The sequence below is a fragment of the Vicugna pacos genome, chromosome 8, assembly GCF_048564905.1.
Source record: "Vicugna pacos chromosome 8, VicPac4, whole genome shotgun sequence".
Taxonomy (NCBI): domain Eukaryota; kingdom Metazoa; phylum Chordata; class Mammalia; order Artiodactyla; family Camelidae; genus Vicugna; species Vicugna pacos.
Genome location: NC_132994.1, coordinates 39,520,826 through 39,546,147, shown reverse-complemented (window position 1 = coordinate 39,546,147; position 25,322 = coordinate 39,520,826). Strand labels below are relative to the sequence as shown.

The 25,322-nt window shown below is 36.8% G+C and overlaps 1 protein-coding gene across 1 annotated transcript in view; it reads right to left on the bottom strand.

Moving 5' to 3' along the window:
* NT5DC1 (5'-nucleotidase domain containing 1) overlaps window positions 1-25,322 on the bottom strand; it is a 110,747-nt gene that overhangs the window by 14,226 nt on the left and 71,199 nt on the right. Inside the window, exons 7-8 of the mRNA XM_072965769.1 lie at window positions 3,394-3,568; window positions 1,498-1,595 (exon numbers count right to left, since the gene is read on the bottom strand). Coding sequence (XP_072821870.1) covers window positions 1,498-1,595; window positions 3,394-3,568 — 273 coding nt within the window. The remainder of the gene's footprint in view (window positions 1-1,497; window positions 1,596-3,393; window positions 3,569-25,322) is intronic.

Below are 25,322 nucleotides of genomic sequence, written 5' to 3'. Positions count from 1 at the left end.
TCTAGTCTAATTCCTGCTAGGTGTGAAAAAACTGAGATAAGCTTTTCCAAACATCTATAGAAAAGCATGAAATCCCATATATTTTGGGGTCCACAGGCATTTTATTCTAATCATTATAGATAGTGGTGATAGGACTTTGGGTCCTACTTAAGCCATCCAGACTTTTCATCTCTTAAAGATTTATAACATTTTCATACTATAAATTCAGTCAAGATGACTTTCAAGTCTTTTTTTTTTGTCTTTTGCTAACTTTTTTTTAACACTTTTTATTGATTTATAATCATTTTACAATGTTGTGTCAAATTCCAGTGTTCAGCACAATTTTTCAGTCATTCATGGACATATACACATTCTTTTAATGAATATAATGTCTGAAAATATAATTTAGAGAATCATCATTATGTCAGTCCTTGAATCCAATTTGATACTGTAAAACCAAAAGAAAAAAAAATATACTGCACAGAAGTTGTAAGACAGGTACCTCTATGTGGTAACAGTTTTTTTTTAAAATTAACCCTTTTATCTCCAGATACTCTTCAATTTAAGAGAAATACTGCATAAATGTGGTAATTTGCCAGCATAAGTGAATGCATTTGTGCTCTCCAATGTGTTTAAAAATTCGGTGTATTTTTAATGTGCATTGTTTTCCATTACTGGTGTTTGTATGTGTGTGTCTGTATGAAATTTCAATAAAAATCTTTGTGAAACAGCTTAAGTACTATTATAGGTATTAAACAGATACAGATTTTCTGGGATCAAAATATGAAAACCCTGCAGATAAAAGTAAAAACAAACATTTCTTGAGTACTTAGTTAATGTATTTAAATACAAGTTTGTGAAAAGGGGGGAAAAAAGTGAAATTTTTTTCTAGTTTAATGCAAAGTATTCTTATTTTAATTTTAATACCTGATTATTTCTTAACATCAAGGATTTATATAAGACATGAAACCAATAAATAAAAAACACCATTATGTCTCCCTTTCTACTAGACCAGTGTGTCTTAACCTTCGCACTCCTGACGTTTGGGGCCAGATAAGTCTTTGTTGGGGGTGGTGGGGGTGCTGTCCTGTGTGCTGTAGGCTGGTTAGCAGCATCTCTGGCTTCAACCCACTGGATGCCAGCAGCATCCCCCCTTCCAAGTTGTGACAACCAACTATGTCTCCAGACGCTGCCAGGTTTGTCCTGAGAAGCAAAACTGCCACAGCTGAAAACAATTCTACTAGACATTTCTCATCAACACATATGCATATTCTAGAATCTTCAGTTTAAAAAAAATAAATTACAGATCTTCCTCGTTTTACAATGGAATTACATCCTGCTAAACCCAGCGTAAGTTGAAAATGCATTTAATATGCCTAACCTACCGAACTTAGCCTAGCTTAGCTTACAAGTGCTCAGAATACTTTGCACATAGCTGTCAGCCAGCAGGCATTTACTGAGTAAGCAAATGAACAAATCTTAAATACGACAGGAAAGATACAAAACATTTTAACTTACCGAGTGTCCGGAAAGGCCTCTGACTTGGTGAATGTGAGAAGAAACCAGGCTTCAATGCATTTGTAATCACAATGTCAAAAAGATCTTCAAAATCATTCCTAAAAAGCAATGATAGTTTATTTTAAGGAATTAGAAGTGGTCCATATAAAACAGAACTTAATTTTTGCCGATTTGACCACACATCATTTCTTAACCTTTTGATTAACTTTTACATACTTTCTATACATTTTAGGGTGAGCCTTACACTGGAAATGGAAGGTGGTCAAGCACTAATCATCCTGACAACACCCTAAAGTATAAACATAAGGGGGGAAAAGCACATTAACTCATTAACTCTAGGTGCTAAGCTGGCTTTCTCACTATGGCAATAGTTCAAGTAGGTAAATGCAATAGTTTCTAACATCTAAAATATTCACGCACTGTGTTCTCAAATTTGGGGCCTGAAATTTGTCTGGACTTATTAGCATCAAGAGTGATTAATAATTTTGTGTGTTACTTGGGTCCTACAGAAAGCTGGCATTGTATCAACACTCACCTTTCAGAGAGTGTTCAAAACGTGAAGATACCTTATTTTGAAAATCGGGGTAGTCTTATGGTAATTTTAGATAACAGTAATAATTGTTTTCTAGTCTTCAGTTAATACTATATTAAGGATCATGGAGAACAGCAGAGGAAAGACAGTCCTCGTTCCTGATGGACTCACTATTGCACTGGGGAGAAAGCATTTACCCAACATTCCAGAATACTGTAACACAGGAAAACTGCACTACACAGGAATTAAGATATAGAGAAAACTTGTGGTTATCTATGCTAATGAAAAAGAAATTAAGACTCCCAAGTGTTTATTCTGAAGCATGGTCCCACTACTAGGACAGCAAACGTCTCTATAAAAGGCACCTTCCAAGGTATTCAGGACTTCAACCTTAATTCACTTCAAGGATCCCAAACCTATACATTAATCAGAAAGGAGAAAACCTCAGACAGGTTGTAAATATACCACAAACCAATTTGAACCCACATGTTTTGAGGAACATGAAAATCAGGAAGCTAAACAAGTTGGCCAGAGGTCAGTTTTGAGGCTAAAATTTGCTTCATAGTCACAGCAATTCAGGACAGTATCTGCTAAAATCTGAGGAAACATTAGTGGAGGTTAACTTCCCATTTTAGACTCTAGCCCTGATTATGGATATTCCCTGGTATTTCCCATAAGAATTCCATAAATAAGTATCAACACTTACAGAACCTTACCAACTCTGCCTAATACTTTACCTGTAATGTACTATTTAAACTTCGCCTCACACCTATGAGGTATTATTGTCCTATTTTTAAAGATGATGAGATTGAGGCTTAGAGCGGTTACAGAACCTACCCCAGGTCTCAGAGTAAGCTGCAAGGCAGGGCTTGAGCCCACACCAGTCTTATTGTAAGTCTATGCATTTATATTGCCTCCATGTCCATGGATGTCCACCCCATCCCTGGCTGTGCTAAATGGTGAAGCACCAGGCTCCACACTGGGATGGCCGCTGAGAGGTTGTACTCCAGGTGTGTGTTAGGGAGTAAAATCTACAACCCAGTGTCCCTCAGTCATCCAAAGCTGAGACACCACATTCACGGAGGACTGCCTGAAGGCCATGCAGTCTATTCACCTTCCAGAAAACCTAAAGCCCAGACCACCAGCGGGTATGAGCACACTGGCCCCAGTAATACTGCTTTGCTAAAATGTGCCTGCGGTGCATGGCTGTCAGCAACAATGTTGAGGGCTGTTAGGAGAAACAACCACTAGTCACTCAGAATTGTTTAATATAATGATACGGTCATGGTCCAGCACTTTTAAAAAAGCACTGGTCTGATTTGTTATGTTTTATAAGACCTTGAAAGTGAAGACTCAGCACTTACCCAAGGATATATTCACAGAGGAGTCTACAGTAGTCACTGTGAGAACTGGTAATTAACATAAGAATTTTCCCAGCATTCTTTAGCTGTTGAAGCCACTTTTTAACAGATTCTGGACAAGTGCGTAAATATCTGCCTGGATCTCTTTTTATTTCTGGAAAATATATTCCACAATTTTCTGAAAAATAAAAATATGAAGGAGATTAAAGAAATTTTTTTTTGACTCAGTGTACTCTCACATTTTTCTCTCTCAAAGCTATAGGTAAAATTAAAAGGATAAAAGGTAGGTTTGAACAATCTAACAATGATACCATTACTGTTTCTTAAGACTACTTCTTGTTCTTTACTTAAAAACATGATGATTAAAAATGTGAGTTGAAAATACTTTTTGGTTATTTGACAAGGACTGATAAAGTGTTAAAAAAAAAACAGATCATATGATAAATACAATACGATCAGCATTTTCAAACCAGAGAAAACCTTACTGCATTTGAAATGTCAATTAAAAATATTCTTTTAATCATTCAACAAATATTTGCTGAATACAGGTAACAAACAAATACTCATTCAGATAATGCACCTGGAACACGTCTTTGGCATGAAGCAACCAAGAAGGGAGATGGGTTCCTCAGGGTCAGTGTTGTTTTAGACAGAACTGAGACTAGAAGCCCTGGTCTATTACAGCCCCTGGGAGGCGCTGTGATGTTAAGTGGTAAAACAAGCCAGAAAAGGCAGGACGGCAACGCAGCTGACCCAGAAAGCTGAAAAGCCTGAGTCACTGAGCTGAGCCTGCATGCTCTCTCTGTCTCTTTGGGTCTTTAGAGAGTCCAGGGGGTCAGCCTGAGCTCCAGGGCAGCTGGTGCCAACATCTCCAGAAACCCTGGTCACATGCACACACAGTGTTTGACATGGTTCCTTAACAGTTTTATGTACTTAAGGCAGACAACTGCAGATTTGGTCGAAATGCTACTAGATTCATAAAGCACTTTAGAGATAACTGTTCTTTGGGCTTGACAGTACTAGTAAGCAAACAAAAGGAACTCGAGTTCTTACTTTCCTTAACTGCTAGAGAAGGACACATGCATAAACAAAACAACAAGTGAAAGAGCTTGAACTGAGTGATAAATTCTGCAGCAGACACAGGCTAGACCTGTAATTCTGTACAGCGCCATGCACTTAAAATGAGTGAAATGAAAGTTGTACTTTAAGAATATCAGGACAGGAAAGAAGAGTCTCTGAGCAAAAAAAGAAAAAGAAAAAAAAAGAAAGAAAGAAAAACAGAAATACCTTAGCTGGTGAGTATTCTGATTTTGTTTGGTTTCATCCTCCTCTGTAGGGCTGGGTGCTCAGGGAGGGTGGCCTCTACCAGGCTAACCTAACACGGTAATTCCTTCCCAAGTCTTGGTCATGTAAAATAACCCAATTTAATAATAGTTTAAATAGTAAGGATATCTATTATTTGCAGCCTATAGTATCTGTAGTCAGAAAACAATACTGTAATACTGTAAGAATTCATCATAACCAGACCAAAACAATTACTTAACAAAAGAAGGGACATTTTACAACATGAAGATAATATTCAGTCATCGGGAGACCATGAACAAAAACAAACTTCGTGTTCTTCTTATATTCTGCCCCACAGAGAGCATGTGTGTAAACCTCTAGGACTTCTTAATATTCCAGAAGCTATGTAAATTTCATTAAAAAATTAAAATATATCTTCTGCTTTCCAGGGAAAAGAATGTACCAGTAGGCAAGGACTAATTGAATAAAGAGAAAATGATACAATTAAATGGTTAAAAACAGAATAGTTTGATGAATGAGTGACTATCAAAGTCCTGGCAGAAGCTGTGTCTCTTACGTAAGGTTATTTCACCCAGAAAAACAAAGCTTTTGCAGCAACAGTAGTATTACAGGATGGATAACAAAAGATTTATAGTATATAATGCTGAAAACATAATCTAGTTAAGCATCTGTATTCAGAAACAAGGGCTAAGAAAAAGGCTATTTTTTCTGTAGCTTTATGTGCTTGGTGCCATCTAGTGATCAAAATATAAATTACTGTTAAAAACATACTGTTCCATTTCCAAATGAACAAAAATAAAGCATATACATTTAAATACTGTATTTTAAAATTGTTGCTTAGATTAATACTAGTTGCCCTTAATAAGGGTAATCTAAGAGTGCAAACATCATAGTTTAGTTGGAGAAAATTACTCTTGAGGTAATAACGGGGGTGGTCTTTGTTTTATTCACAAACCAGAATGAAATGAACAGACTAAAAAAGACAAGTCCTGTACAAACAGATACCCAATGGCAGATATGTGTTACTCTTACTATAAAGATCATTAACTGTTGCAGGGGAAATATTTCCATCCACATAACCTCAAATCATTAAAGGAACAGGAGGTATCATTACACACATATACACTCATCTTTTTAAAAATTTATTTTTATTGATATAACTGACATAACATTGTGTAAGTCCACGGTATACAATACACTAATGTGGCACGTTTACATAAGGCAGCATGATTACTATTACAGGGTTAGCTAACACCTCTATTATGTCCATAATTATCACTTTTCTTTTTTTTTTTTGTGGTGGGAACAATTAAGATCTAGTCTCTTAGCGATTTTGAAGTTTATAATTTAGTATTGTTGCCTGTAATACTCATATTTTTATTGAAATAAGTCAAGTTATTAAACCAAAGGAATTTATGTTAACTATACTACAATGGAATTAACAACTGCCTATTAAATTACTTGCCCAAAGTGACTGTAAACTCCTAAATGTAGGGAGTCTGCCTTTCTGCTGGGCATGGGGAAGTCATTCAATGAATGGATACTTAAATTAGAGCAGGGGCAGACCCAGGAACATTTATGTTTATTTTAGGTCAAAGTAGTAATGTGATTTGTAACATATAACTTACCTGTGACAAAAACTATCATTCCTATCATATCAAGATCATGCTATCTAAAGTATCATCCTCTTTTTTTCACCCCTACTGAAAAAATAATCATGTTATATTTTTATATTGATAGATGAACACTGACTAGACAGACAAGACAGGAAATTCACACCTACAGTAGAAAGGAGTGGTCTTGTTTCTTCTCAACTCACAAAATAGCCTGTGTTTTCAATTAACCTCAAAGGAATTCTATTTCACTGCTATTTTATGTAACTCATTTTCCTGGCCTTTGCACCCCTCTTATATCCTCAAATGCTGGTATTTTCTGTGTCCAGATGGGATTGAAAGTAAAATTTTTAAAAAGCTAGTTATAAAGAATAAAAGTTTAGCTCTACTATATTAAAATTCTGGTTAACATAGAGTCATGGAAGTAAGAGCCAAGTGTTACAACAGTCTGACATGCACAGAAAACAGCCTGCGTTTATCAAACATAATTCAGGATTTAGGGACCTCTGGTGGCAAAAAAAGTAAGTACAACTTGATTATTAAAAATACCTTTTTAGTTTAATAGACAATTGTGCCACATCATGATTTCTATCATCACAGAGTAAGCAAGCTTTTTGTTGTTATTGTTGTTGTTAGCTGCACCACTACTGTTTTGTGATTTGCGGCTAGAGTTCTCAAAGCTGTCGTGAAAGAGGATTAGAGATGCCGGGATGCCAAGATGCACCATCAGCTCCAGTTAAGGTCTGTTATTTCCACTGCAGAACATAATGTAGGAAAGACTGAAACATTTATAACTTTCACAAGTTATGGAAGAGTATGCTAGGGAACAGCTAAAATGTTGAGCTATGAACTGTTGGAATGTACTTGTATAACAGATGATATAATTAATTTTTTTAAATACACACATACTATATAATTTTTTTTTTGGCCAAGAGATATTGAAGTAGTTTTTGAAGGATAAGAGATAGACAGCAGATCATATATGTTCTAAATTTCTTTTATTTATAGAAGGCAAAAGATGAAATTTAATATTAAAAGATTTCTTATATTTGGTTCCTATGTGGTTTATTTCTATCTAGTTGTAAGTGAAGAACTCTAGAATATTTAGATTGAGTAAAGTGAAAATCTATATGCTAAATATCACAATTGGAAAAGGACAACTAATAAGAATTGAGAAATGAAGTGTGAAATTATTGCAAAATATAATCTATAAAATTTACATTTTAACAGTACCTGACTTCTATCTCTAGATATTATCCTACCCCAAAGATTCTGATTTAATTGGTCTGGGATGGGGTGATAACACTGATAGTTTTTCAAAGCTCTCCAAGAATTTCAATGTATAGCTAGGATTAAAAATCACTGCTCTAAGATATAAGAACTATCTGTATATCCTTCTTGTCTCACTGTATACCCCTGTCTCACTGGGCTTCCAGGGGGTAGGGATTTCTTAATTTTACAGTATCTTTACCACCTAACATCTAGCCTTGTACATAAGAGGCAATCACCACACAGTAACTGCTGCTGATGTGTGACGTCACACATGGGCATGAATACTGAATGAAGGACCTTGTCTGATAAAGAGAAGGCTTGTGCTGGAGATGAGAATGGAGAGAAGGGAAAAGGTATGAAAGTTGAAGATTCAAATGCAAGAGCACTGACAGCTAAGGGAGACTGGCTTGGTCCGTGTGACCTGATAGGCAACCTAGCTTTCTCCTACGGGTGGTGGTAGTTAAGTTATCATGCCTGGATCTGTGATTCCGCAACTGAGGGCAATAAGAATATTGTGGAGCATCTGTAACAAATATCAATTCCTGTGCCCCACCCTAGAGATCACTGGTGGGAGTCTGGGGCTCCAGAGATTCACACAATGCAATACTGCCTCTCCAGTGATGTGGCATTGTATACTGTATAACTCCAAGGATACACAAATCCTTACTTTATTTTTTGCATATGGTGCACTATTACATAGTATCATAGTTCAGGGCTTTGGGGGCTGATTAGAATTTGAGTAAGTCAGAGTTTGAAATTTGGACAAAATCAGATTTCTGCAGAGGAAAAAAATACCTATTGATATTCATTCTGTCTACTTACCTAGTCACAGCACCTAGAACTGGAAGGGGTTTTAGAAATCACTAACTTCAATGCTGTCCTATTAAAGATGTAGAGACCACAGATTTTGCTTGAAACTATAAAGTTAGTAATAAGCTTGAGAATGGAACAGGGTGCTCAAGAATTCTAGTCCCCTAAACCCTGGGTAATCTCGTATGTAATCTTAGCACTTACATGAGGATGTAACCTCATTGCTTAGATGCCTAAACCTTTGTGTTCTAAATCTAACTTATCTGGTGATCACTGTCTGTTAAAAGAAAAATAACATGTTCAGAAGAAGCAGAAGTCAAATGTTTTAAATGGTATACCTACTTTGCTCTGCAATTACTGAATAATGTACTTTTCCTCAGAATTTCTATAGAAGTTTTGTGTAATCACTGAGCTGTTACCTATGCTAATTACCTGGGAACTGAGATCTTATATTGAGATAGGCAAAAAAAAAAAAAAAACCCAAACAAAACAAAACGAAACAAACAACCCAAACATCTTATATTAAGGAGTGAATATATGGTCTCCCTTCCTGGAATGCACTATCCTCCCTTTGCTGCTTGGAAATGTTTGCAGCTTGTCACAAGGTTATGCTCTCTGTGGAGCCCTCCCCAGTGCCCTCACCCAGTCACATTGCCTCTGGACATCACTCATCACACTATACGATAATAAACACTTGTAATAAGTGTGTTCATGTATTTTTCTTTCTCCTGAGACTGTGAGATCTTTTAAGAAAGGAAGCATCTTTCCATTCGTATTTACATTCCTGATGTCAGGCAAAGCAGTGAAGGATTAATAATTGTAGAGGTAAGTATGTATGAGCAGAGCTACCAAACAAGATTTACCAGGTGACCTTAAAGACCAGAGGTTGGCAGACCACAGCCTGCAAGCTAAGAAAGGATTGCACATCTTAAAATGGTTATATAAGTATCTTCATAAAGCCTATAATCTTTATGATCAAGTCCTTCAAAAAGTTTGATTTCTGATATAAATATACGATTTCATAATTATAGGATAGCAACAATAAATCACACAGTTGTAACTCAGTTTTAGAAAGTGGCAAGAATAATTAATGAAATCGTTTTTGAGACTTTGTCTAAAGGTTATGGAGTCTCTCAGCAGAATGAATATTAGAAAGTTATTTGTTTTCAGGCTCATTTGATCTTCCTGCTAACAGAATGATAGCAGAGGCCACAGCAAGACACTGCGAGTCCAGGGCTGACAGCTAATAGCTGACGGCTGGTAATATTTTCCCTTGTTAAGGTCAGAGGAAGTAGAAAGATCCAAAAAATGCACATGATGACATGATGACATCAGGAGAAGGACCTTGAAGAGCTTGTAGCTTGGGATGAATAAAGCCACTATTGCCTAAACACAGTCCAACACGTTAGCTGCACAAGAAACAGGAATGAATGTTTTCCTTGGTTCAGCAAATTCAAGATGCCTCCAGGTAAAACCTGGGGCCAGTTTTAGGGTCTAGCTTCAAAGAGATGCACTGTCAGGTTTCATTTCAAATGGGTTTTAAACGTACTTGCCAGGCACAAAACCATCTTGGAAGGTTTTGTTTTCACCAGAGGAACTGAGCTCACATACTATCCTGACTTGAAACCTCCCATCTCTTACAGAAGAAAGAAGCTGGAAAAAATGAGGAGGACTAAAACGGGAGAGCTTGAGGCAAAGCAGGCTCAGATGTGCGCCAATGCTTCTTCCTTCAAAAGAAAGTTACAGCTGACTTCTGTAGCTTGGAGGCACACAGAGATCAGAAACAGTAACAGGAACAAAGGAGTCATAAGCTAGACATTAGGGTTCATTTACCATAAATGTCTTAAGGAAACCTGCCTCCCATTGAGGACTCTAACACTCAGTTATTTAACAATTCTTTAAAAAACAAAAAACCTGGAGTAGAAGTTCCACTGTATTTCTTCCAACCTGGTTTTTCTTCTGGAATACGTAGTTTAACAGAATGTCAAGACGGCATTTTAGCACGTACACACTACACTCAATTTGGTTCCCAAACAAACATAAATAACTAAAAAGATCCATCATGGGAACCCAGTCCTCGTTCTACAATAATCCAACATGAGGCACAGAGTGGAGAAAGCCTGCGCACACAGCTGTCCCAGCCGCTGTATGGAATGGGCAGGGTCTCAGGCAGAAAGCGGCGGGACTGGCGGGAGGGATTCCCAGGTGAATGGTGCTGGGTACAGCTGGCTTCCAGAGAATATTCTATCCCAGACAGTGCTTTTAACTTTCTCGGTCTCTTTTTCCTTCTTTGGCCTCATTCCTTTCACCTCTTTCACTCTGCCTCCTTCCAATTTGACTAATACACACCCTGGGTATTTTTCTGAACACACGTATAGTCATATTAAGATGACAATCACGTATTTTTAAAATATTTAAATATGAAAGACTTCTAAAACAAAAAATAAAAACAACTCTGCTGCGTTAACATGAAAACAATTTTAAATGTTAAAAACTCATATATATATGTGTGGTGTGTGTATAAAGATTTCAAAAGAAAGTTTTTTTTTTCCCATCCACTATCAATCCTAAGCCATTACCTCAAAATCAATTTCTTCTCTGCTTTTCTAAATTCCACTCTGCTTTTAGGGGTCAGCTTAATTCCCACTTTTTCTAGTTTTCTCTCTCCTTTGAATATGCCAACTACTACATTCTAGTTCACGTACTCCAACTCCTGAGCTCATATATTGTTGTTCATATATTTTTCTATACAGTTTATTAATTGCAAAAGAGATTTTTATCTTCTACTTAAGTTTTAGAAATCAAATTTCTTTGTGCCATTATAATGATTAGCAATACAGTGATTAGATTCTGGGCATAGAACACATTCAATAAAAGTAATGTAATTAAACTTTCTCTTAAAGATATTAAACATACTTGCCTGAAATCCTGGTAAGTACATAGTATTATGTGGTTTAATGAAATAAACCATTTCAAAGGTGAATTTTACTTCGGTTCAATCTAAATGAGGCCTACTTATATATTTTAATTAAGTAGAATCTCGAGGCTAAAGTTCTTAGGAGCAGCAGTGCAAATCTGATGGTTGGTGTATATTGAGCATACGTTTTCAGTCTTTCAGAATAAAGCACAGCAAACTTGCTATGAGCATAAAACAGTTCTAGTTATTAAGGATTAAGGCAGGGATGCTACAAGTTCCCAGGAGACCCGAACAATATTTCCATAAGCAAACTATTTATTATGAAAAATTATCTTCTGAGTTTCTTTTGACCTAAGAAAAATTTTGTTAAGAAAGCATATGATGTAAGGGGTCAGACTATTTCTTTCCAAAAGGAAAGGAGCTGTCAACATAAATCCAGAGAGCCTGAAAGCCTGGAATTACTCAGTGACCAAGAAGGAAACATTCAAAATTCAATTTAAATGAGGCAAATATTTAACTCACAGTGTTTGGCAAATGTTAGCAATAAACACTAAATGAGCTATGTGTACTCAAGGAAGAAAACTGCGAATGAAGAGGAAATTGCACTGGACCTCATAGATGCCCAATAACATTTATCTGAAAATGATGACAAAGAAAATGTTTTCCCTTCCAGATAAGAACTCCATTTAAAACTTCAAAAGGAGTTTAATCTGAGTGTCTCTTGCCAGCAAATTAAGTCATCACAGAGCAGAGTGGGAGGGAAGGGAGAAGAAAGGAATTCATGATTTGCAGGTGAAACTTCATTAAGCAACGGCTGTCACCATTGATGTCAGGAGAGTGGCTATCCTATTCCTGCTGAAAAAAATCTTCAAAGACAAAGAGTAGTTCTATATGGAGCACACATACATATATAAGCACATTAAGTTTGCAGTCCTGGGTGATCCTAGGTGGCATGGATCCAAACTGGACAGTCCGGATTCAAGTCTCAGTTCTGTAATTCACTTGGCTAAGAGTCTTAGTCATTCAGACACTTTGTTGGCTTATTCATGAAATGATGATGATAACAGAACCCACCCGATAAGATTACTGTGTGGACCGAACACAATAATGTATGTGAAATACTTAGCACAGTGCTTGGCACATAGTAAACACTCTGTGTGAGCCACCCTGGCTTAAGCAGAGGTAGTTAATTAACCATGCAACTCAACAACAGTAGTAATACAAACAGCTGTCACTGTTTAAATAGTTTAATATTTTAATGTTTATCTGTGATACACTTTGAACTTATAAACCATAGTTCCCCCTTTCCCAGCATATAATCTCAGAATCCCATTCTTAGCTAAGTGGAAGCATCATGTCACTGTACTTTTGTCTAGCTGTGTAAATATCACTCAATCCTGATTTAAAGTGTCACTGAACTTTGTAGGAATCAAATAACAGATTTATATCTGTAAAAGAAAATAGTCTTTTGTTTTCAGAATTAAAGAAATTAACCTCTTGCCAATAATTTTCTAAAGGTTCAGACTCTGAAAGAATCAAGGACATATGGGATCACTCTCTCCTCATTTCCCCCCAAAAGAGTGTGGTGAACTTAAAACTCAGTGAGTGTTATTTTTTAGAGTTGATTTAAGATCTCACAACTTTAAACTTAAATGGGTCAAGATTTAGAAGGAACTCTGTTCTGCCAATATTTATATATCCCAGATACCTTAAGCACAAGAAAAAACGTTTCTCCAAAAATAATTTTTCTCTAAAAGAATGGCCAATGTGCATAAGCAATGCTGAGAACTAACTAAGAGGAGTCTGCATCATAATGGAGGATTCCAACACTGTCTAGACCTGTGTTGCCTAATATAGCCATTAGTCACATGTGGCTATTTAAGGTGAAATTAACTAAAATTAAATAAAATGTAAACGTCAGTTCCTGCAGCACCCTAGTCAATTTCAAGTGCTTGACAGCAACATGCGGCTAGTGGCTGCCACACTGGACAGCACAGATATAGAACATTTCATTCCTGAGGACATTCTATTGGTCAGTCCTCCTCTAGGTTAACTTCAGTCCATGAGTCCTAAAATTACCAGCCATGGCTGCATAAAGCTACGGTGTGGCATTTGGATCAAAATAGCAGGCAAACATGATTCGGTCAGAAATAGAGCATTTTAAAAAGTAGAAGTAATAATTATAATCATGAAACCATGCCAAGGCTGCAGTGTGGGATTGCAGGGGGACACTCTGCCTAGATTTAGGTGGCTCGGGCTTTACACCTGCATTTCAGCTGTGTGTCCTTGTCCTCACCTGTCAGATGGCAGCCACAGGTTACCTTCCTACTTCATGGGTGGGATGGACAACAAGACAAACCTAAATGACGGTGCTCTGCAGGGTGGTAAGCACTTGTTTATTTTGTTATTTTTATGTTAAACAACACTTTTGGCATCAGCAATAAACCTGACTACAGCAAATATTGAGCTCACTGAGGTGCTAACCAAAAAGCATTGAAGTGATTTCATAAGTCACTGGTCTTATTAGGGAAACTTGACTGATCAATACTTCACTACTAAGAGATTACAGGACACTGCTATTTATATAATGAAGTGATTCTGAATTCAGTATTTATAGCGGACCACGTTCAAATACCCATCTTTGCACAGTGCTACATGTGCAGAATGAATAAACAACATTGTTCACCAAAAAAAAAGAAAGTAGAATAACTTCCAATTGTACGGTGAAGCATCATGGCCAAAGCCAGAAAGGTGAGAGTATCGTAGAGGAATAGGCACCTACAATAAACGTTTCAATCCTGTGATACAGTGTTCCTCCACGGTGCTACCACCCTGAAGGATCTCCCCATCTTCCATTCCTATTTCTGACACAGCCAGCTGCACTGCTTGTTGGGCAGGTCTGTGCCTCACCCCACAGCTGCAAAGGGCTGTTGCTATTGTACCGCCCCACTTTTTGCATTCCCCTCTCGAGAAAACAGAAACCAAATGGAGACCTTCCAGACCTCAGTTAGAAGAACCCATAAGCTGTAAAGGTGGCTGTATCTCTCACTAGCTGGGGGGAGAAGGGAGCACAACATGTGGATTTCCTCACGAGAGAAAGGAAATCTGGTCAGTTACAGGACTTACGCCAAAAAGGTGAAGACTTATGTGATATGAAAGTGGGCTGATAAAGACATTAAACATCGCCATGAGAATGATGTCGGAGAGAGACTCCATGGACAGATCTTTTAAACTAAGGAAATCACATGCTAGAGTTTGATTATAGCCTTTTGGATAAAATAACCATTATTCATAATAATGCCTTAACTTTACCTAGCCGTGTTTTTTAAAGTAAACTTTAAACTCTAGAATAATTTTAGATGTACAGAAAATTGTGAAGATAGTACACAGAATTTCCACAACTTACATTCAGTTTCCCCTATTATTAACACTTTATAGTATTATGGTACATCTGTCACAACGAATGAACAAATATTGATGTATTACTATTAACTAAAGTCCACACTTGAGTTATGTGTCCTTAGTTTTTATTTACTGTCCTTTTTATTTTCCAGGTCTCCATATTAGATTTAGTGGTCATGTCTCCTTAGGCTCCTCTTGGCTGTGACAGTTAATCAGATTTGCCTTGTTTTTGATGACCTTGACAGTTTTGAGGAGTACTGGTCAGATGTTCTGTAGAATGCCCCTCATATTGAGATTAGGGTGTTTTTTTTTTCCATGGTGAGACTGGGGTTCTCTGTTTAAGGAGGAAGAGCCCAGAGGACCAATGCCACTCTCCCCACATCACATCAAGGATATACGCCATCAACATGACTCATCACTGACGATGCTCATCTGGACCACCTGGCCGAGGCCCTGCCTATCAGGTTTCTCCACTGTCAAGTTCCTCTTTCCACCCTTCCACTTTCCATACTGCACTCTTTGGAAGGAAGTCACTATGCACAGCCCTCAACGAAGGAGTGGGAGTTATGTTCCACATCCTTGAGGGTGACGTGTCTGCAAAAATTATCTGGAATTCTTTAGCATAGGAAAAGTAGTCCCTTCTCCCCCTTTATTTATTTATTCAATCATTTATCTATTTATTCAATCATTTATTCATATCAGCATGACTCCTTGATATTTATTTTATACTTTGGGTCTTTGGGTTATAATCCAATACTACTTTATTTATTTTGTTCTTAAAACTGTTACATCTTTGGCCACTGGGAGCTGTTTGATTCTTGTGTCCCTTTGACATATCCCGTCATTACTTCTTTCCCCTTTTGGACCACTTCCCTCCTCTCTGGCACCCCAAGTTGCTCAGGCTCATCTTGTATACTGCCTGCCCCAGGCCTAGAGTCAGGCATTTCTCCAAAGAGCTCTGGTTCAGTTAATTGGTGAATAATCAGGGTGCCTTTTTAGTTTTTAAAGATGTTTTCAAACACACACTTCTTTGATGGGTAAACTAAGGTTCAGAGTAGCTGAGAGATCTGCTCATCAACACTGCTAACAGCAGTGCTGGGATAAAGTTCAGTCTTCTGATGACAGTTTGGTGTCTTTTCCATTACCTGGTGTTTTCTGGATGAGGACAGAGCTTCAAAGACCAGAGGAACAACTTGTAGGAAAAGGGAAAAATGGAAAAAAGAAACAGACATTTCCAGAAGATGGTCCTTCCAGGAGAGATGTGACAGGCTCTTCTATTTAGAAGAAACAACTGGAGATGCTGTCTTCTATGGGAAGAGGTCTCTAATTATATTATAGCAGTGGTTCTCAACAGGGGGTGATTTTGCTCCCCTGAGACAGTTGGCAGTGTCTGGACACATTTTGTTGCGGGGAGTGATGTGCTGCAGCTGGCATTTAGTGAACAGAGGCCAGGGACGTTGCCAAACATCCTATAATGCACAGAAGAGCTCCGACAAGAAAGAATTATTCAGTTCCAAATGCCAATGGTGCTCATGCTGAGAGACCCACAGCCAGAGACCACTGAAGAGCTTCATCCAGTTTTACGCTGTTACTACTCTCACTGAATTATTTTCCCATTGGTGGCTATGGGGGACAATCACAAAAGATCCTGGGTGATTCTGTGACCTCATGAGTTAGCCTGTTAGAAGGAAAAAGGCCCCATTTTGGTTAAGGCATGTGGCTCACAATCAGAAGAGACTCCCCTGGTTCTTACGTGTGGGCCAAACAGAAGAAAGAGCGCTCTTTCAAATGAGTTGCTTGGGTCAAGCAGGGCATGAAAAGAGCAGTCACTTTCCCACGGATGAGCACAGCTATATGTAATCAGCCAGAAAAGGGGAGGCTTATCTTCACAGATGCCATTGTTTACTGGCCATGCTGTCTGCTGTCTGGTTCAGGAACAAGTTGTGCAGAACAGTAAGGTGGCTTGGAAAATCTGCCAATGAATTGGTCAACCTTACTAAGTAGATGGCTGTTATCCAGAAACTGTTGTTCACTGCTCAGGGACCTCAATCTGGAGAGGAAGTAAGTGGCTGAGTCCCTGTTTGTTGAAACAGTCAGTGACCACCCAGCAGTTTCACAGAAGAAAGAGCACTTCTGTGCGCCAGGACCTCTCTTGGAAGCTTTAGAAAGGCTTCTTCACCCTTGGTATCAACAAGACGATGAAGGACATTTTTTGAGCATAGCTAGGTGTGCCCTCAGACACAAACTGCCACTGCCCTCTATGAAAAACACAAAGAGATTACAGGGGCAGTATAATTTGGGGAGATCCTGATGATGCAGACATGCGTGTGTAAAAGTACTCAAAGTACCACAATGCCTGGTACATAGTAATTGCTTGTCAATGGTAGCAACAGTAAAAAACCAAATGTTTAGTGTTTCCTAGGTGTCAGGCCCTGTGCAAAGTATTTTACACATCATCTCACTGAATCCTCATAACTAGCTTATGAGATTAGCTAGCTCGATTATCACGATTATTATCTAAGCCATCAAGGAAGTCAGATGCCTATGGAATAGGCGATTGGTAAGGAAAGGAAAACTTCTGTGATATAATCTGGCTCCTGGAGATGATAGGAGGTCAGGAGATAACAGGGATAAACAAATGTCAAGTTTAGCCTCTTAACATCCCGGCACTACCACCCACAGGCTTACAGCAGGTGCTCAAACAAACGCTGGGTGGATGGATGGAAGGATAAATGAATAAGTGACCAAAATGCTTGTTATCAAATACAGTTACAGAGTGACAACTCTCTTACCATCTCACCTTCCCCCTTCTGAAATTATGGTTCAAAACAACTCTTTCCAGTCCCTCTGAAAGCCACTGCTAGAAAAAAACCTCTTTGGTCTTCCACCCATGATGTCAGAGTCTGCTCTGTGTACGTCAATTTTGCTTAATCACTGTTACTTGCTATTGTTGATCTAAACTTACCTAAACTTTCAATCTTAGTCTATAAATACATGTGGCTGATTAACAACAGAGTGTACTGTTTGCTAAAGATGTGTCTTCTTCAACCAGAAGTCTGGAAGACAGGTCTTGTAGCCATCTCTCTAATCTCTGATTATGTATATTTGGGGCAGGTGGCAGGAAAAAATCCAAGTAATAATTTCACATGTGGTCTTATCTAAAGGCACAAAGAATATTTGAATTATAGTTGGCATCCCTGTAATGAACTATTCTTAAAAATAAATATTCCTGGCTAATTTAGTACACTACCACTACTTCTTTAATGGAAAAAAAATGTGAATTTAATAAAAATTTAAGATAAACTTAATATACCAGGAATATTTTTAAAGTGCTTCCATAAAATGTCTAATGTTTTAGACAATCAATATACCCACTTCTGCAAGATTTTTATAGTGAAATCTTGGTATAAGGCGAGCCATTCTCTAAGCAGCCAAGATACTCTTTCACTTACTAATATATATTTGCATTGTGCATTAAGTCTGTTTTGTTTTATAGAAATTTACTATCATGACATTTCAGTGAACAAGATAGCTAAGAATTTCCACTGCTGATTTAATACATAGTATGGCATGGGCTAACTCTAGGTTGGAAAGCAAAACCACTCCATGCTGCCCAGGTAGTAGAGAAGGATATAGAAAGTCTAGAAGGAGTGGTGAGCAGGAATGACAGGGAAGTGACATGACTTGAGGCTTGCAGAATTATAGTATACCTTCTAGATTAGGGGGTGAAGGTGAGATATGTCACAGTATCTATCCATAGTTTTTTGCAGTCACTATATTTTTAAAACTTCTTGAATCAAAGTAATACATTACATGGTCAGAACACTAACTAGAAAAGATATATGCACCCCTGTGTTCATTACAGCATTATTTACAATAGCCAAGTTACAGAAGCAATCTACATGCACATCAATAGATGAATGGATAAAGAGATGTGGTATCTCTCTCTCTAATGGAATATTACTCAGCCACAAAAAGAATGAAATCTTGCCATTTGTGACAACATAGGTGGACCTAGAAGGTATTATGCTGAGTGAAGTAAATCAGCCAGCAAAAGACAGTGTATGATTTCATTTGTATGTGTAATCTAAAAAACAAAACAAGTGAACAAATAACAAAACAGAAACAGTTATAGATACAAAGAACAAACAGGCGGCTGCCAGAGGGAAGAGGGATGGGGAGAGGAAAGAAATAAGTCAGGGAGATTAAAGGGTACAAACTTCCAGTGGCAAAATAAATGAGTCACAGATTTGAAATGTACAGTGTAGGGAATAGTCAATAACTATGTAACATCCTTGTATGGTGACATATAACTAGACCTAACATGAGGATAATTTTAAAATGTATAGAAATATGAAATCACTATGTTGTTAACCAGAAACTAACATAGTGTTGTAGGTTAATTATACTTCAAAAACAAACAAACAAACAAAATCATGGGAAAAGGATCAGATTAGTACTTACCAGAGGCAGGGAGTAGGTGGGGATGGAGAATTGGATGAAGTCAAAAGGCACAAACTTCCAGTTATAAGATAAACAGTATGGATGTAATGTACACTATGATAGATCTAGTTAATACTGTTTTATGTTATATATAAAAGTTGTTAAGAGAGTAAATCCTAAGAGTTCTTATCACAAGGAATTTTTTTTCTATTTCTTTAATTTTGTATCTATATGAGATGATGGATGTTCACTAAACTTACTGTGATAATCATTTCATGATGTAAGTGGAATCCTTATGCTGTACACCTTGAATTTATACAGTGCTGTATTTCAATTATATCTCAGTAAAACTGGAAAGAAAAAACCCCTGAAAACTTCTAGTTCCATACATGTCCCTCTTTGGTACTGCTCTCAAAGAACACCATCTTTAGCCAATTGTTCTTAACTCTTCTGATAATTTATATTCACAACTCTAAGTAATAGACCTAGGTTTTCAGTTCACAAGCTTTGGACAATATCCACTGACTTCCTACTAAGAAACGAGGATTTACTTAAATCATACTATCCTTTATTACCTTTTCCTTCCTCTTTACAGTTTTAATAGATATATTTAGTTTTACTGGTCACTTTTTAAATAATGTAGTTCAAGCTCTATTTGTTGTTCCATCAAATTTTAACTCCTCACAACATAAAACAGGCTAGTAGTGACTCTTCTTCCCACCAGCCTCCAACCTCCTTCTGCTTCCTAACTTCTGACCATCATCTTGTTTTTTTTTTCAAGTTATCAACAAGCCTTTCTATGCTTTGTTTATAAGTTGTTTCTAAAAATTAAAGGTAAATAATCTGTTTACTATACCGTGACATATAAATATTATTCATAGCAGAAACAAGTAATGTTTTAGAATTACATTTCTATTTCCAGAGGGCCATTTTTATGAACTGTCATTCAAAAGAGCATGTGACTAGAATAAAGGTCAAGTGGATTTCTTTTTCTTAGTTTTCATAACTGCTCAAAATTAGGCCATGTTTTTGTTGTACTGTGACTGGACAATGACATCATTGTACAACTTTTTATCTGGAGTTTCTAATTGCCTTTACTTTTCCATTGTTCATTATTAAATTTATACAGCAAAATTATATGCTTGAGTCCAGCACATAAAGATGAAAAATTCAAAGTTTATTATAGTAGACTTAGAGTGAAAACAAACTTTTGAAAGCACCATTTTGTAAAAAACAAAAAAAGCCACTATTTTCTTTTTAATACTTAAAGATAACCTTTGGCTTAGGTGCCCTTTAACACTGGAATGAGATGTATTTCATGTATATGAATTATTTGATACTTTCAGTTTATAAAACACCACTTGTGCATAATATTTTATGCTCTCAACCTGTGAAGGAGGCAATATCTTCTTTATTTCACAAATAAAGCAATTTAAGACCAGAGAGACTGAGAGATTTAGCTAAAATCAGACAGCAAGTGAGTTGCAAATTCCAAATTTGAAACTAAGTTTTCATTTTTTTTTTTCAAAGGCCAATGTTCTTTGCTTCTAGCACAGCTGCCTAACACACAGGGTCTTTCTGCCTTTTGTTTAAAAACAAAACATCATGATGTTTTGGATTTAGAAGTTTTGTTATCAGTTACAGCACTCCTACGGAAAGCAACACAGTGCTTTCACTCCTTACTTATTCCTAGATTTTTGGGCCAGGACTTTTGTAAATAAGCAGTGGAAAAGCTGGCAGAACTAGGAGAAAAACACAAATAAACCCAAAGGCCATTACATAAAGAGATGCTACAATAACACCCTGAATAGTTAAGGAAGGCCAAAGATTTGTAAGCACCAGCTTTCTCAAGTAATCAGTGAGCGTCTATAAGGCACTGGAGTTACTACTTCAGCAATGCAGCCCTGATACAAAAGGGGACAGTGATCCCAAAACACACTCTGACAGACCACAGCTTCGTAGGACAACTCTGGGTGTTGCCTCTGAAAGGTCAAGGGCAATCACAGAAGAGAACCAGGGTCTGGAGAAGATGCCTTGTGAGGACCTAAGGGAAGTTGAGCAAAGAGAAGTAGGCTCACATTACAGTCCTATGAGCACAAAGAAGCAGGTTTCAGCTTAACACCAGGGGGAAGTCCTGCCCTCAAGATGCCCTCAGAAACAGACAAAATATTAGTGTTTGGACCCGGTGGATTCTGGTTACTTGAAACTTTAGACTCTCAACACAGGAATAAAGCAAAAGCTGACAATTCAATTTCAGAAATTTGCATTTCATGTTTACCTTTTATAATAACAAAATAAATACTCTTCAGTGTTATTTGAGATTTGATTTTTGACTTTACATCAAAAGGAAATAGTTCAACAAAAAAGTTTCTTAAAACAAGAATCTACTTAACAAATATTAACAGAAACATATATTCAATTTGAACAAGAACAGCCACGCTTTCATCTGCATATGTTTAAACTCTAGTGTCAATTTCCTCTTTTTAAAATGATGGGGGAAAGTAGTCCAGCTTGATTCTTTTGTATGTAACTGTCCAGTTTTCCCAACACAATTTATTGAAGAGACAGTATATTTTTCCCATTGTCTATTCTTGCCTTCTTTGTAGTAGATTAATTGACCATAAAAGTGTGAGCTCATTTTGGGACACTCCATTCTGTTCCACTGATCTATGTTACTGCTTTTTTGTGCCAGCACCACACTGTTTTGATTACTGTAGCTTTGCAGTGTAGTTTGAAATCAGGGTGCATGATATCTCCAGCTTCGTTCTTCCTTCTCAAGGTTATTTTGGCTATTTGGGATCTTTTGTGTTTCTATACAAATTTTAGAATTATTTGTTTTAATTCTGTTAAAAATGCTGTGGGTATTTTGATAGGATTGCACTGAATCTGCAGAATGCCTTGACATCTATGGTCATTTTAACAATCTTAACTCTTGCAATTCACAATCATGAACTATCCTTCCATTTGTTTGTGACATCCTCAATTTCTTCCATTGGTGTCTTATACTTTTCTGAGTACAGGTCTTTCACCTCCTTAGTTAGATTTATTCCTAGGTGTTTTATTCTTTTTGATGTAATTATAAATGGGATTATTTTCTTAATTTTTCTTTCCGACAGTTCATTGTTAGTGTGTAGAAATGCAACAGATTTCTATATATCAATAATGTTTCCTGGAATTTTACCAAATTCATTGATGAGTTCCAGTAGTTTTCTGGTGGCATCTTTAGCCATCTTCTATATATAGTATCATGTCATGTGCAAATAGTGACATGTTACTTCTTTTCCAATTTGGATTCCTTTTGTTTCTTTTTCTTGTCTGACTGCTAATGAGAGTGGGCATCCTTGACTTATTCCTGATCTCAGGGGAAATGCTTTCAGCTTTCACCACTGAGTATGATGTTAGTGGTGGGACTGTCATATGGCCTTCATTATGTTGAGTTATGTTCCCTCTATTCCCAGTTTGTTGAGAATTTTTATCATAAATGTATGTTGAATTTTATCAAAAGCTTTTTCTACATCTATTGAGATGATCACATGACTTTTATTTTCACTTTGTTAATGTGGTTTAATCACATTCATTGATTTGTGGATACTGAACCATCCTTGCATGCTTGGGATAAATCCATATAAATTCAAAATGGATTAAAGACTTACATGTAATGCTTGAAACAATAAAACTTCTGAAGAAAACATAGGCAGTACACTCGTTTGTATCAGTTTCAGCAATATTTCTTTGGATATGTCTCCTCAGGCAAGGGAAACAAAGGCAAAAACAAAGAAATGGGACTACATCAAACTAAAAAGGCTTTGCACAGTACAACATGGTTCTTTGATAAGGAAGTTTATCCTTAGTTTGTTGATAAGGAAACTATCAACAAAACAAAAAGACTGCCTACTGAATGGGAGAAGACATTTGAAAATGATGTATCTGAGAAGGGGTTAATGTCCAAAATAGACAAAGAACTCATGAGACTCAACATCAAAAAACAAAACAAAACAAAACAAAAAACCTGATTAAAAAGTAGGCAGAGGACCTAATAGATATTTTTCCAAAGGAGACATACAGATGGCTAACAGGCACATGAAAAGATGCTCAGCATCACTAATCATCAGGGAAATGCAAGTCAAAACCATAATGAGATATCATACCTCACTCCTGTCAGAATGACTATTATCAAAAAGATGACAAATAAGTGTTGCTGAAGATGTAGAAAAAAGGGAACCCCTGTACACTGTTGGCACAAATGTAAATGGGTGCTGCCACTATGGGAAACAACATGGAGATTCCTCAAAAAATTAAAAATAGAACTACCATATGATCCAGCAATTCTACTACTGGGTATGTATCCAAAGAAAATGAAAGCACGAATTCAAATAGATATATGCACCCCGATGTTCTTTACAGCATTATTTACAATAGCCAAGATATGGAAGCAACCTAAGTGCCCATCAATAGATGAATGGATAAAGATGTGGTACATATGTAATGTAATATTACTCAGCTATAAAAATAATGAATTCTTGCCATCTGTAATAACATGGATGGACCTAGGATGCATTACGTTAAGGAAAATAAGTCAGTCAGAGAAAGACAAATACTGTATGATTTCACTTAAATACGGACTCTAAAAAACAAAACAACAGAACAAACACAATAAAAGACACAGAAGTCATAGATACAGAGAACAAATAGGTGATTGCCAGGAGGAAGACGCGTTTGGGGGGATGAGAAAGATAGGTGAGGGACAAACTTCCAGTTACAAAATAAGTAAGTTATGAGTGTGAAATGTACAGAACAGGGAACATAGTCAATACATATCGTTATTAGACTCTCCTTGGTGATCTTTTTGAAATACAGGAATATCAAATCACTATGTTGTGCACTAGGACCTTTCATAGTGTTGGAGGTCAATTATACTTCAAAAACAACAAGCAAATGAACTCATAGAAAAAGAGATCAGACTGGTGAATACCAGAGGTGGGAGGGTTGGGAAATTGGATGAAGGTAGTAAAAGGTACAAACTTCCAGTTATAAGATAAATAAGTAGTAGGGATGTAATGTACAAGATGGTAATTATAATTAACACTGCTGTATGTTACATATGAAAGCTGTTAAGAGAGTAAATCCTAAGAGTTCTTATCACAGGGAGAATTTTTTTTCCCTTTTTTCCTTTGCATCTATATGAGATGAAGGGTGTTCACTAAACTTGCTGTGATAATCATTTCATGATATATTTAAGTTGAATCATTAGGCTGAATACCTGAAACTTATACAGTGCTGTATGTCAATTATACCTCAATAAAACTGGAAGAAAAATAATCAAATGGTGGAGAAAAACAAGTAAAACTCTCTAAAGCAGAAATACATTTTATAAGGTTATTTGATTATATACAAAAAAGGGAATCATCCCTAATACAATCAGTAATTGTACTAGCTGATATTTATTGAGAACTCACTATGTGTTAGGCACTGTGTTTAAAACATTATATGCATTATCTCGCTAATAGTATTATAACTCATCCCAATTTCAAATATGAGCAAATGAAGATTCACAGGGGTTAATTAACACATCAAAGTCACAGAGTTAAATCTAAACTCACATTCATCTCTTAAACATCACACAGACTACCACTAACTACCTAATTAAATGAACTGGAAGTCCATGTGACAAATTCTTACCATGGTATTTATGATTATCAACTTTCATCTAATAAAGGGCAAAAGGGAGATTAATCCCATGCATTTCATAAGCCCAAATCCTCACTCTCATATTTGTTGCTAATATCTACCATGTTTATTCTGTCAAGAAAAAAGGGTAATCAACATAGCACAAAAGTAGCAGAACTAATTTGAATTCATCTCTGATAATGTTTCCTGCTCCCTTGCTGGCGAGGACATTAATAAACACTGAGAACCTGGCAGCCTGAAGGTCCAGGGAGGGTATATGAATACTGTATATTGATATATACACTTTAGGAGTTAGGTATTAGGACAAACATCTAAAATTTTAGATACTGATTGCAGAAACTTACGTAACCTACATTATTGCACAAAATGTTTATAGACAATTGTGCAGATTATTTTCTGCAATAGGAAGATTTTCTTTACAGACAGTTTAGACAGACTTTTTTTTTTTTACTGCACTTCCTTCCATATACTTCGTGGTACCA